We start from the raw sequence: 12492 nt of genomic DNA, 5'->3' as shown, positions 1-12492 counted from the left end.
GCAGACCCGACGAACTTTATTTTGTCTAAAATTGATTTATTCTCTGATTAGTTCTCGAGTTATGCAGAAATTTTTGGTTCATTTGTATGGGGGCCCCTCTTTCCTCCACACGCCAGATTTGGTTCCATTTGCTTGATCTCGAGTTATGATGAAATTGGTGTTTCATTTGTATAGGAGCCAGGTTTCAAAGAGGAGAGGCGTTTCGAACCATCTTAAGAACCTTCCTCGGCCCCAAAGACCTCTGTATGCAATTTTTCACGCCGGTCGATTCAGTAGAAGAAGAAGAAGATCACCCCTTCCCACCTGACTTTGCAGAGAGTCGGAGGCCAGTAGACCTTGACCTTGCGTAGACCATAATCTTCTATATAATAAAAATGAGTTGAGATTTCCTTCCTGACGATTTAACTCCCGATTTGCAAGATTTTTTCCCTAATCGATTCGTTTTGGGATCCACAAGGTTTGTATATACAAAAAGTTGGTGAATTTAACGGGGAAATGTAAAAAATCATTAGAATACTATTTTGGGTCAGCTGTTGAGGAAAACAAAACAAACGGACGAAAAATGATCAAGAGTGCGGTGCTGCAAATAGTTCATTGTGACATTTTCAACATCCGGACAAAGCTGGATTTGTTTCGCTAGTTTTTAATAAATATGTGTAACGGCCTTATTAGTTTTCAATTTGCAAAAAAATGCTCAACATTTTTCCAAAGTCGTTTTTAAATATAAACATGTTTATGCAATTAAATTGCGATGATTGCATTACTAGCAAGGGCTTTGGCATTGATAACAATTGAACGTCTCATGCCTGCACAAACATGCCCCTATCTGCATCACTTTTTATACACCATGCACTACATTACGCATTTTCGTTACATTTGTTTCGAGCGCGGTCACTGGTCCGGCTCCTTTGTTCTACTTTTTGTGCGAAACACCGCACAAAAAGCAAAGTTCAAAAGCCAACTGCACTGAACGGCGACAACTGAAACGTGACTCTTGCGGGCAAGAAAAGAGGGTGCTGCCAAATGATCCGATACCCTATTTTAACGTCCTAACCCAAAGTTTCAATATAATTGACAAATTGGTAGAGAATTTCCGCGTAGATTGATATATAAATCTCAAAATCCATCGGAAGATAAAGCCGCTATTAAAGTTCAAAATCTTACATGATTTCGTGACGGTCTCGAATTTGGAAATTTTCATTTGTCCCCCTGTATCCGAGTCTTCCCCTTAGACGTAGTTTACGTCAAAAACGTTTTAAAAATTAAAATCGATATTACAAAAAAACCTCATCTCAGAAATCGATGAAATTTTTTCTGCAGATAAATATTTAAATTATCTAACTTTTCTGGGAATAATGTTCCTGTGACATATTTAAGGAAAAAAAGTTTTTCTAACAAAAACTTTTTTCATGTCCATATTGAGTGAAAATTTATCAGCGTGTTTTATGCATACAGCGCCAAATATAGGTTCAGTAGCCTATCATCAACCAACGACACATTTTGGACGTATAAAAATTTGTTTAGGAAGCAATTTCTAACATTAATGTGGACCAACATTTGAAAAGGGCGTATATTTTCCTAGATATCTTATATCAATGTTACACACAAATGACCAGATTTACAAAATTGTGATGTTTGATAGATTATTGTAAATTTGACAGTAAAATCTGAAACATAAAAGAGCGTTTCGTTAACCGAGAAAATAAATCAATGAATGTAAAGCTTAAAATTGGCTTAGCAAAAAAAATACTCATTAATTTGTAAATTTACTCGAGCAATTTGAAGACATTTGGGTCTTCATCTGAGTTGGAACATTTTTTAGCCAGGAATTTACTATGAGCGATTGGTATAAAATAATGAAACTTTTGTGTGCCAGTTACAGTTTTTGCTTTTTTGAATAGTTCATCAAACTCACACACAACTCCCGAGGAGTCTTAATTGTATTTCCATAATCTTTGGCAAGACTTGCTCGTTTTGCCATTCGTTTGAGAGAGCCACCAATTATTGGTGGCTATTATAGCTTCGCAAGGGTCTTTTTCGAGCGATGTTGCCAAATCGACCATTTTAAAACCTTTCCTCCAACCCTCCTTCAAACTTTTTATATCAATCATTTTAAATTTGTGTATGGATTGTCACACCTAAAATTCATGGATGTTCATTTAGGTTAGCAGAGTTTAGATTCAGTTAACAACTTCAGCAAAACTAAATTGTTAGTAGTGACCACGGCGACCCCTTCTAGCGGAAAGGAAAGAGGAAATTTCCCAAATTATCTTTAAATTTTTAACATTCAGATAATTTTAAGACGCATAGTATTACATACCGACCGTCTATGATCGGCGAATTGAGGTGATGTCTGTGATTTTGAGTGCAAAAGATCAAACCAATTTTGCGGTACTTATTCTTATCCTTATTTGCTTCCAACTGGTTGCATTTAATGGGAAATCCTGTTTCCTATTGAAGCATATTGTTTTGTATTGATAATTTCATTTATCGGACAATGAACTCAAAAGAAATAAAGGCAAACATACTATTTTTTGTACAAAAAACTTAAATAGTCTAGCTATTTTATTGGCACCTATTCTCAACCATCAAGTTGCAATGCATCAAGACTGAATCGGACTATAGACTCAAAAGTTTTGGCAAGAATACTATTTTTCCATATTACACCAGAAAGTCACCGATACCGCTAGGTGGATTAATCAATGTTTTTCTCAAATAAATTCTGACTACACCACTGCAAATAAAATAAAACATAAGTTTTTTGTCATTTAATTGCAAATTTGATTTTTTTGTGGTGATTCGATTATCCGGAGGATTCGATTATCCGGAGTGAAAATAAAATCGATACTCCGGATAATCGAGTCCGACCTGTATTACAATTAAATATCACTTCAATTTCGTTTCGGCAACATTAGCCCGTTTTCAAAGCAATTATTTGTTTTTTTTTTGTAAACTCAATTGTTTTTAAACTACTTCGATACAAAAAGTCAAAGAAAATGTAAACCCTTTTCAAATGTTGGTCCACAAATATGTTAGATTATGCTAAATTGCTTCCTAAACAAATTTTTATACGTCCAAAATGTGTCGTTGGTTTATGATAGGCTGCTGAACCTATATTTGGCGCTGTAGACATAAAACACGCTGATAAATTTTCACTCAATATGGATATGGAATAAGTTTTTGTTACAAAAACTTTTTTTCCTTAAATATGTCACAGGAACATTATTCCCAGAAAAGTTAGATAATTGAAATACCTATCTGCAGAAAAAATTTCATCGATTTCTGAGATGAGGTTTTTTTGTAATATCGATTTTAATTTTTGAAACTATTTTTTTTCAGTGTAGAAATCGTTTTTTTTATTTTTTGGATATTTTTCCAAAAAACTTCAGGGAATTTCACGACAGTCCGCCATACAACACTTTTTTGTAGGTCTTGTCATTTTAGAGTTACATCGATTTTTTTAAAATCGATGAGAAAAAATTAGGCCCTTTTCAAATGTTACTCTTGACAATTTTTGAAAAACTAAGTATGTAGACAGAGTGGCTTAGAAATATCAAGCCCACCAAGTTTCATTCGGTTCTGAGATGGTGCTGCCAGCCCCATAGAAGGGTTGGCGCGAAATTCGTCATATGCTAGCGAATAAGTATACATGGTGGAGGCGATATAGGCGCATGCCTCCATTTGACTGCATGCAAAATGTACCTATATGGCCTCCACTTTATACACTTATTCGCTATGATATACGATCTTGTGTTTGCTGAGCAATGCCCGCCATGTGCAATGACCGAGAGGGGAATTTTCTGACAGACAAGACTATGGTGGCAGCCAGGTGGAAGAAGCACTTCGAAGATTTGTTGAACGATAGAAATGAAGGTGTATTAAGGAGCAGGATGGACATAGTCGGCGACGGTCAAGCTGTGGAACCACCTACGCTGGACTAGGAAAAGAAGGCTCTTAATGAGCTGAAAAACAGTAAAGCTGCTGGGAAGGACGAGATTCCGGTCGAGCTTCTCAAACACGGTAGTGAGCAGCTGCATCAATCAATCCACCACATTATCCAGAAAATATGGCCGGATGAAGAACTGCCTGCCGGCTGGTTGGATGGCCTCATATGCCCAATCTATAAGGAAGGGCACATACTAGAGTGTGACAATTACAGAGGGATCATCCTTCTGAACTCGGCGTACAAAATCCAGTCGCGTATCCTGTTTAACTGACTGAGACCGCTTGAGGAGTCCTTCGTCAGCGAATACTAGGCAGGTTTTCATAAGGGCCGATCAACGGCAGATCAGATGTTTAGCCTGCGGATGATCCTTGATAAATTCCGGGAGTACAACTTGCATACTCACCATCTGTTCATTGATTTCAAAGCAACGTACGATTCAGTAAAAAGAAATGAGCTGTGACAGATAATGTCCGAACAATGGAATCGGACCTGGGGACCCTGAACGTTCAGGGAAAGTGGAGGAACATCGCGATTATGGAGCTCTACAATACGCCAGGCATAGGTGTGTCGACGCTGTAGCCAACCAGGTATCCAGGTAGGTAGATTGCATTTAAATTAATTTAAAATTTGCCAATAAATTTAAAAAAAAAAAAAACTGAAAAGTTTTGCACGTGTGAGCTGAGCTGATGTTGGCTCAAACTTTAACAAACATGAAAACAAACAAAAAAATATGACATTCAAACCTGAGTTTCCCATCAGTAAGCAGATAGCTCGGGCGGCCGAGTGAGTAAATTCTAGCTTAACTTTTCAAAGGGACCTAAGTTACATTTCATTTTATAAAATATTTTAAATATTGCAATCAACAGACCAATATGAAAGCTTTTGATTGCAGACATCTATGAAGATAGTATGGGTTCCCTGCATCTTCACTAGTAGATGTTGAACTAACAATCCTTCCCTTCCTTCCGTGATTGTAAGGGCGTGGCCAGGTATACAACTGCTACTGTATAGGAACAGGTACTAATCCTAAGTTCCAATTCGCGACAATATACAGTAGATTGCTCAATTGAACATTGTATAGCCACCACAGTTTGTACAATCACATATGCTATGCTATGCTAATATGTCATTTGGATTGGTCGGTGTATGAAAAATAAAAACTGCTATTATTTTGAACAATTTTATTAGTGTATGTTTTAGACAAGTGATTCGAAAAATTTAATACATACTTAGTATGTGAAAATTTAAACATATTCGTTTGTAGTTCTCTACCGAAAATTCAACTTAATTGGTTATCGGACAATAAACTTAAAGCTAGTCAAATTTGACCATTTTGTGTGAAAATTAACTTTCACTAATATTATTCTGAACACAGATATAAACCAAAAAATCACTCCGAATGATTTTGAACCCTTTTTGGAAAGAACTTATTTTTTCGTAAATAAGTAAAACGATGCAATTTTACAAGCGAAGCTCAAGCACAATGTTTTCATTCAAAATCGCAAACAAGTTTGTTCGCACGTGAGTGCTCAACGATTGAAATTTGAGAATAATTTAATCAACACTGGGCCTACTCAATCATAAGCTTATTTATCTTTCAATTACAGCAACGTTGATATCTTGCGACAGTTTACAAACATTGCTATTTAATAGCTGATGAAAACATATTAAGAATCAGGTGTTTTATTACAACTTGCCGATGGGAGCTCTAATTCTGTTTTGAATGTACTTAGAATTCTGCTTATCGTTTGTACTTCCGAAAATCAGTAGACATAAATTCTGAAGATGAATCCAATGAAATACAATAAAGTTTAACTAATTCCGCTTTCTAATCTCCGGTTTCCTGAAGAATTAAAAAACGTTACATTATGTACGGTAAGAAAAATTCCTAATCAAGTGCAATTTTCCTATTACAACGATTTTATAAATTCCTTTATTTTAAAGTTCAAAATCTTGATTTGAGAAAATGAAATACCCTACTGCAGCAAAGTAAGTGCCACCATGTACCTTGGTGTGCATTTTGGCAAAAGGTGCTTGGTGACAGTGAATGTTTTGCTTTTTGGTGCTCTGTTCTATACACACGAAGCCTTACAATGCGGAAAACAAACCTAATTATGATTCCTTCAGTTATATAAAATATGATAATACATCAATAGACGAAAAAAAGGAAATGTATCTAACACTTTTGAATGACCTATTTTATATATTTAATCAATTTTGAATGCTGTACATGGAAAGAATTTTGCAACAGATAGAGATACAGTGACAGCGAATGGATAGCCGAAAGAATAGAAATTAGGGGACAGTGTTGCCAAACAGGTACGTCAGAGATTTTCTAACAGTAAGAATTGGATTACATAGTTATGCGTACGATTTCAAATACAAAGGTTGCTTTCAAGCAAAACGACAACTCACCTTCAACATTGACTTCGATGTCCTCCAGTCGGCCTCCGGCGTGATTGATTATTAGCGAATTCGGCAAATGTAGCGGCCCGGGCCCTCCGAGGGACACCTGTGGCCCCGTAGTGCCCCCGTTGATTATAACCGTGATGGGGCAACCCGGGACAAGCATTTTGTTGAACGATACGTTGATGATGTGTTCACATGGCTCGGCTGGGACAAACGACACAGCGAATCTAAAACGATTAAAGACATACGTCATTTTTACCCACAAGAATATGTTTAATGTTTTGTTCTTACTTGGCATTCCCCTGCGGATGCACCTGGGTGGGTATGTTATGGCCTTTGGCGGAGATGGTGATCTCCAGATTTCCTTCGCCGGCGTCTCCGGCATCGACGGTGAACTGCACGGGTCTTCCAACGGTACCCTTGGAAACAGATCCAACTCCAACCTTGGTCGCGTCATAAGACTTGGCAACGAAGGGAGTTCCCTGCACCGGATAACCGTTGTACTCCACATTGATTGTGTGAGCTCCAACATTATTCGGAGTGAATTCCGCTGTGAACCCTGCATGGATGTCACCAGTCACTCGTACGGGTAGCTCTCCCTGTGGACCACGCACACTAACGGCCAGTTCCGCGGCTCCTCCACCACTCACGGTGATGTGGAAAGAAGCTGGCCTGTTCACCGGAATCAGCTCTAAGTTTGATAAGTTGAGCAACACTCGACTGGTGTCGGCCACCGAACACACAAACGGACAACCGATGACGGTCTCTCCATTGAACTTGATATCAATCAAATGAGGCTTCGCCTGCTCCGGAGTAAACGAAACCAAACATCTCCCACCCCCAACGACTTGTACGTGATTCGGAACTTCGCCTTCATTGATCGAAATTTCCAGTTGGCCTTCACCGGCCGCGCTTGCATCCACCCTAAACTGGCAGGGCTGGCCCACCACTCCACCGTTCACATCCGTGACCTGAATCAAGCTCGAGTCGTACACCTTGGCAATCAGTGGTCCCCCGACCAGGGTGGTGCCGCCGATCGAGGCCTCGACAATGTGCGTTCCGACCTCGTTCGGGACGAACTCAATCCGCACTGCACCGTTGGCCGCCTCGTGGGTGACCCGCGCGTTGACCTTGCTCTTGCTGGGCGAAAGCACGGTCGCAACGCAGTCACTGCCCCGGATCGAAGCTCCAGGAGGCGGCAGCACCTCAAAAACCGCCGGCACGTTGGCCGGCACCAGCCGGGTGGATTCACCGAGAGCCGTCAGCCCCGGTGACGACATTATGTTGATATTCCACGGTGAACCTGCAGAGGGAAGAGAAAAAAATCACATTAACACTCGTTCGTTTTATTGCACAACTAGATGGATGATCAATGTACTTCGAAGGAAAAATGTTCAAGAAATCATTTAGTACCTTTAAACTTTTTTCTAAATATTTTCTTCTAGCAGGATCAATTCCCGTTGAGTGTTCCAAAACTTGATTTGTGAAAGCTATTCGAAAAATTGTTTGTATCTAAATATTAAGATAAGGTACACCGGGGCAAGTTGAAACGGTTTTTTCAAAGTTGAAATTTGAAGTGCTCTAAAAAAATCATCCTTTGATAAATTTTCAATCCGTTTGCGGTGTTTGATAGTTCGGGCCAAAGATTATGCATAAGAAATAAGCAACCCAACCAAACTTTTCTATAAATATTTTGTATACTGAAAATATTTTTTTATATGCATTGTTTCAACTTGCCCCACATATCGGGGCAAGTTGAAACACTGCGCTATATACAAACATAACTTAATTTTGCCGTATTAAAAACAAAATATATGTACTCAGTGAGACTCAAGATCCACGAGGTTGTCAAGGTGGCTGTACTGCCAGGATTCGCAAAAGAGTACCTTGTAAATTTTTGACGGTTTCTATTTTCTTTCAGAAATTAGCTCAGAATTGTCTCTTGTTTAAGAAAAATTGATAAAATAGTAGGCTTTGTTCTAGAAATTTGAAAATCAAACCCCACTTGTGTTGTCTCATCTTGATATTTACTCTCATAAAAGTCACATTCCAGATTTTGATACTCTTTTACACAAAAAATAAACTTAAATATGGAACTCTTATGCGAAAAAGGGCAGTATTCAACAAAGTCACAAACGTAATTTTCAGGGACCAAATTCTAGAGATCACACTACGCTGAAAATTTCTCACACGCAAAAAAAATCGTGAACCAGTAAAAATACACCGTGATTTAATTCATGGATTCGGGAACACCAGTCACGTTTTCCAGAACGTTCCAGAAAACTTGACTGTGTTCCCGAATCCGTGACTGTTGTTCACGAAAAAATACACCGTGAACTTATTAGTTCATGAATTCATAAACGCCTTTTTTTGCGTGCCGATTGATTACGTCCTACTTGTGACCACTCGGATTACTTTTCAGGATGGTTCATTAGTTGGTTCACTTGAATCGTGTGCCTAATTAATTCGGTTGTAGCTTCTCCATAAATTCACATTAATTAACAACCGTATGTCTCATAAACTCCTCGATTAGAGAAATAGGGGACTGCGGAAGTGAATGGTGGAGTTACTGAAATGTTTACATGCTCTATGATTTAGGGTAAGACGGTATAATATGCCCCCCCTAAGGCAAATCCTCGATAACTTTTTACTTTTCAACATAATTTATGCAAACTTTGTGTTATTTGGTAGTCCACGAAGTCGCAAATGCATTGCCCGTGAGTAGTCATATAAAAATATTACAGAAAACACGTAATAAAGCTTTTTTGAAAAGTCGTGAAAAAATGAATTTTAAATAGTGCCTGGGCAATACGCCCCACCTCAACCAAAGTCATTGAATAGCCCTTCATTAGTATTTTATCAATCCCATAATAAAAAGGCTACAAATCCTTATGCGCTTGACAATAAAAACCAACATAGGTCCATTCAAGCAGGTATGAATTACATTTCAATATTTTCCATACAATTTGGAAGCAACTGCTGCAGGCTCGCTGCGCTTGTGTCCAGTTGGTAAGGCATATCGTCCTGCCTACACTGGGGCGTTTTTGGCCAGTGAAACATGTTTTCGAAAATCGTTACATTTTTGAAGATGGAAGCAATTTTATATCGTATTAACCACTGAGAAAAGTAATTTTGTTGCCCAACTGAGTGTTCCAGTGCAAGTTTTGCGGACAGTATGCCAGAGTCGCTCCAGAATGTTCAACAAACAAACATTAAAAGTTACATCAAAACTGTGACTTTTTGTATTTTGCAAATATTTTCATTATGTAATACAAAAATATTCACATATTCACATAGGATGATGGTTCTACAAATATTAATAGCCACCAACTGAATTTGACCCTTAGTTAGTTATAGTTTTCTAGAAATCAAAGGGGGCGTTTTGGCCAGGTGGGGCGCATTATACCGTCTTACCCTATATTTTTGAGTGCCAGTGCTCACTACGAGGAGAAGTTGATTAAGAATTTAAAAACTAAACCATGCAGTTTAACCATGACCGTTGTTATCCTATTCTTTAGGAAAAATTGTAGGAGGGAATTCATGAAGGGATAAGCGGAAATTTATTAAATTTATTTTCAGATGTTTGAACCTTTTTATAAATTTATGTTCTCCGAATGTATTCACGGACCATGTTGAATTCTGGAAAAAAAAATTACTTTTAATTGCGAGGGTGACGTTTTGAATGGTTGTTTCAATTTACCCCGCACCACGCATTTCTATTTGCCCCGATGGGTTAAAAATGCAGAGCAATTTCAAACGACCATATTTCAAAAAGTGAAATGGGTTTTCATTGATTTTTCATAATCATTATGCTTATTCAACATTGGATGATTGCCTACCATGCAAATTTCATGAAAAAAAATTAATGCAAACATCATTTTGAGACCTGTTTCATTGGCACGTCAAATAGTTGGTTTAGATTTTGCAAAGGGTGGAAAATAAACAATGGCAGGGATTGTTTCTAGTAGCTGCAATATTCCGGGAATGGCAGTCAGAAAGTGCGCTTAGCGGAGTAGTTTGTTGAAAAAAATAATCAGGGCATTCGGTCATTTCAGATCTAAATTACAGCTTCTGTTTCAACTTACCCCTCATTTCAACTTGCCCCGGTGTAACTTATTCGAGTATTCATAAACATACATAGGTACTTAAGAATACCTATATGTGGGGAAATTAATCCAAATTAACTATATTCGAAAGAGATGTGTTTGAAATAAGAAAAGGGGATCGGGGCTTCCTAGTCATTCCCAAAATCCATAAGTTAAACAACGGCATTCAAAGTCGTAGGTATGCTTTCGATGTGTTCTTCTATTTACAACCAATAAAAAGATATGGAATATTGAAATTCGGACATTGTCCTACCTTTATGAAAAGCCAATTGTGCAATGCTCACCAATAATGTATCGGGCCAGCAGCTGTGAGCTGCTCTGTTTTTAATACTACCAGAACACAGTGGCAGTGCTTTGAACAAAAGTCGGGTAAATAGATGAGACGACATGGATAAACTAATGCCCGAATTATGAGAATTTATTTGTAATAGAACAGTTCTATAGTTACTATTTTTTCGTTTGAGCAATAGAGGTGATGACGCAGGAAAAGCGTCTGTTCGCGGTCTCCAGGAAGTAAAGCCGCCATATCGATAGATGAGTACGACATGTACCCGAGGTAGGAAGGAAAAATCAGATTATATAACAACTGTAACAGCTTCAGTTTTTATAGCAATCATTGGAACAAATCTGTTAAAATTATTCAATTTATTATCATTTTATGTGACATTTACTTCAAACAGTTTTATTACAATAATTGGTTATGATTCAACGAATTTAATCACTTTAACAACATCCTGAATGGAGTTTATAACAACCTGTGTTAGAAAAACTGCTGAACTCAGTAACGCAACATGAAATGAATCACTAATGTTATCCCATTTGGGAAGGGTTCATGTGTACGAATAAGGGTCGTTTTCCACGCGTCGGTAGTTGTCATTCACAAATCCCAACTTATTTGAAAACCTAAAAAAAACTTTCACTACCCTTTTACTGGCGAGGATAGCGCAGCAGCTAAATGTTGACGAAATTTGAAAATTGTTTAAATTTGAGTAAGAATAAGTAAGAGATTCCATTAGAAATTCGTACTTCCGAAATTGCGAATATCATATTTGTGATTAAGACACCGATCAAATTCACAAAAGCTATCTCATAAACATTCGTTAAGACGTTTAGAATATTTTGATAAAATTTACGCTAGAGAACATTAGGTTGCAACGGTCTTCTAAAGTAAGGTCTCCATAAAACGCTGGTAAAACGTTTAAAAACGACTTTATAAATGACATAAAAACGGCTTACTGCGTCACATTTTCGAAAGCAATATAAATAACTTTACATTGTTTGTCAAAAACATTGACACCGCAATCCAATACTCCAGAAACGTATTCAATTTTAGTCAAAGAATGTATCTTTGATTTCATATATGAACATCCGTATTTGGTTGACATTTGGCAAAGCTATAACTTTATAAAAGTGGGTTTTCTTTAAAATAGAATAAAAGATATAAATCAATGCAAAACTTCCAGTTGCCATGCATTAAGAAAGGTTCAATGTTCTACAAACTTTTGGCAATCTGAAGAGAAGAGTGCTGATATATCTTGAATTGGTTAGAAATTGACATAGTTACGACATTTTCTTCAGTACATTCAAAGTAAATTGCCTATCCAGCTTTTTACGCAGGTCATGCTATAAATTTTGCATCACCCTTTTCTGACATTTCATGTGTCCACCATAATTTTCATAATCCAATCAAAGTGTACTTCTTTGTCATTTTGAAAAACATATTAACCTAGTCCATGGAAACGTAACAAAATCAAATGTTTTCGTTTATTGATTTTAATTTTCTTGATTTTTAATTCATTTTTGGTTTAGTTTTAGGCAATTCGAGGGCAGTTGATTACTGACCGTATTATTAAATAAGCTTATAACAAGATGCAAGAGGATTGGACTCATTTATGTGGATAGGAAGCTGTGAGATGGCGAAATCTAGTACATTCATGTTCCACGCCTCACGAGATCAATTTTGAGATGCTACGGCCGGCCACCGGCAGTCAATAAAGGCGAAATATCGTAACAATGCTTTCAATAGAATCT

At 37.5% G+C, this 12492-nt stretch overlaps 1 protein-coding gene across 8 annotated transcripts in view; it reads right to left on the bottom strand.

The window, feature by feature from the left end:
- Positions 1-12492, bottom strand: part of LOC134210838 (filamin-B) — a 233224-nt gene that overhangs the window by 54888 nt on the left and 165844 nt on the right. For all 8 annotated transcript variants that reach the window (XM_062687171.1, XM_062687178.1, XM_062687172.1 and 5 more), the window contains 2 exons: positions 6647-7658; positions 6362-6582 (listed from right to left, as the gene is read on the bottom strand). In XM_062687171.1, coding sequence (XP_062543155.1) covers positions 6362-6582; positions 6647-7658 — 1233 coding nt within the window. The remainder of the gene's footprint in view (positions 1-6361; positions 6583-6646; positions 7659-12492) is intronic.

Source organism: Armigeres subalbatus, chromosome 2 (assembly GCF_024139115.2).
Source record: "Armigeres subalbatus isolate Guangzhou_Male chromosome 2, GZ_Asu_2, whole genome shotgun sequence".
NCBI classification, from domain to species: Eukaryota; Metazoa; Arthropoda; class Insecta; order Diptera; family Culicidae; genus Armigeres; species Armigeres subalbatus.
This window is presented reverse-complemented; position numbering and strand designations above follow the sequence as displayed.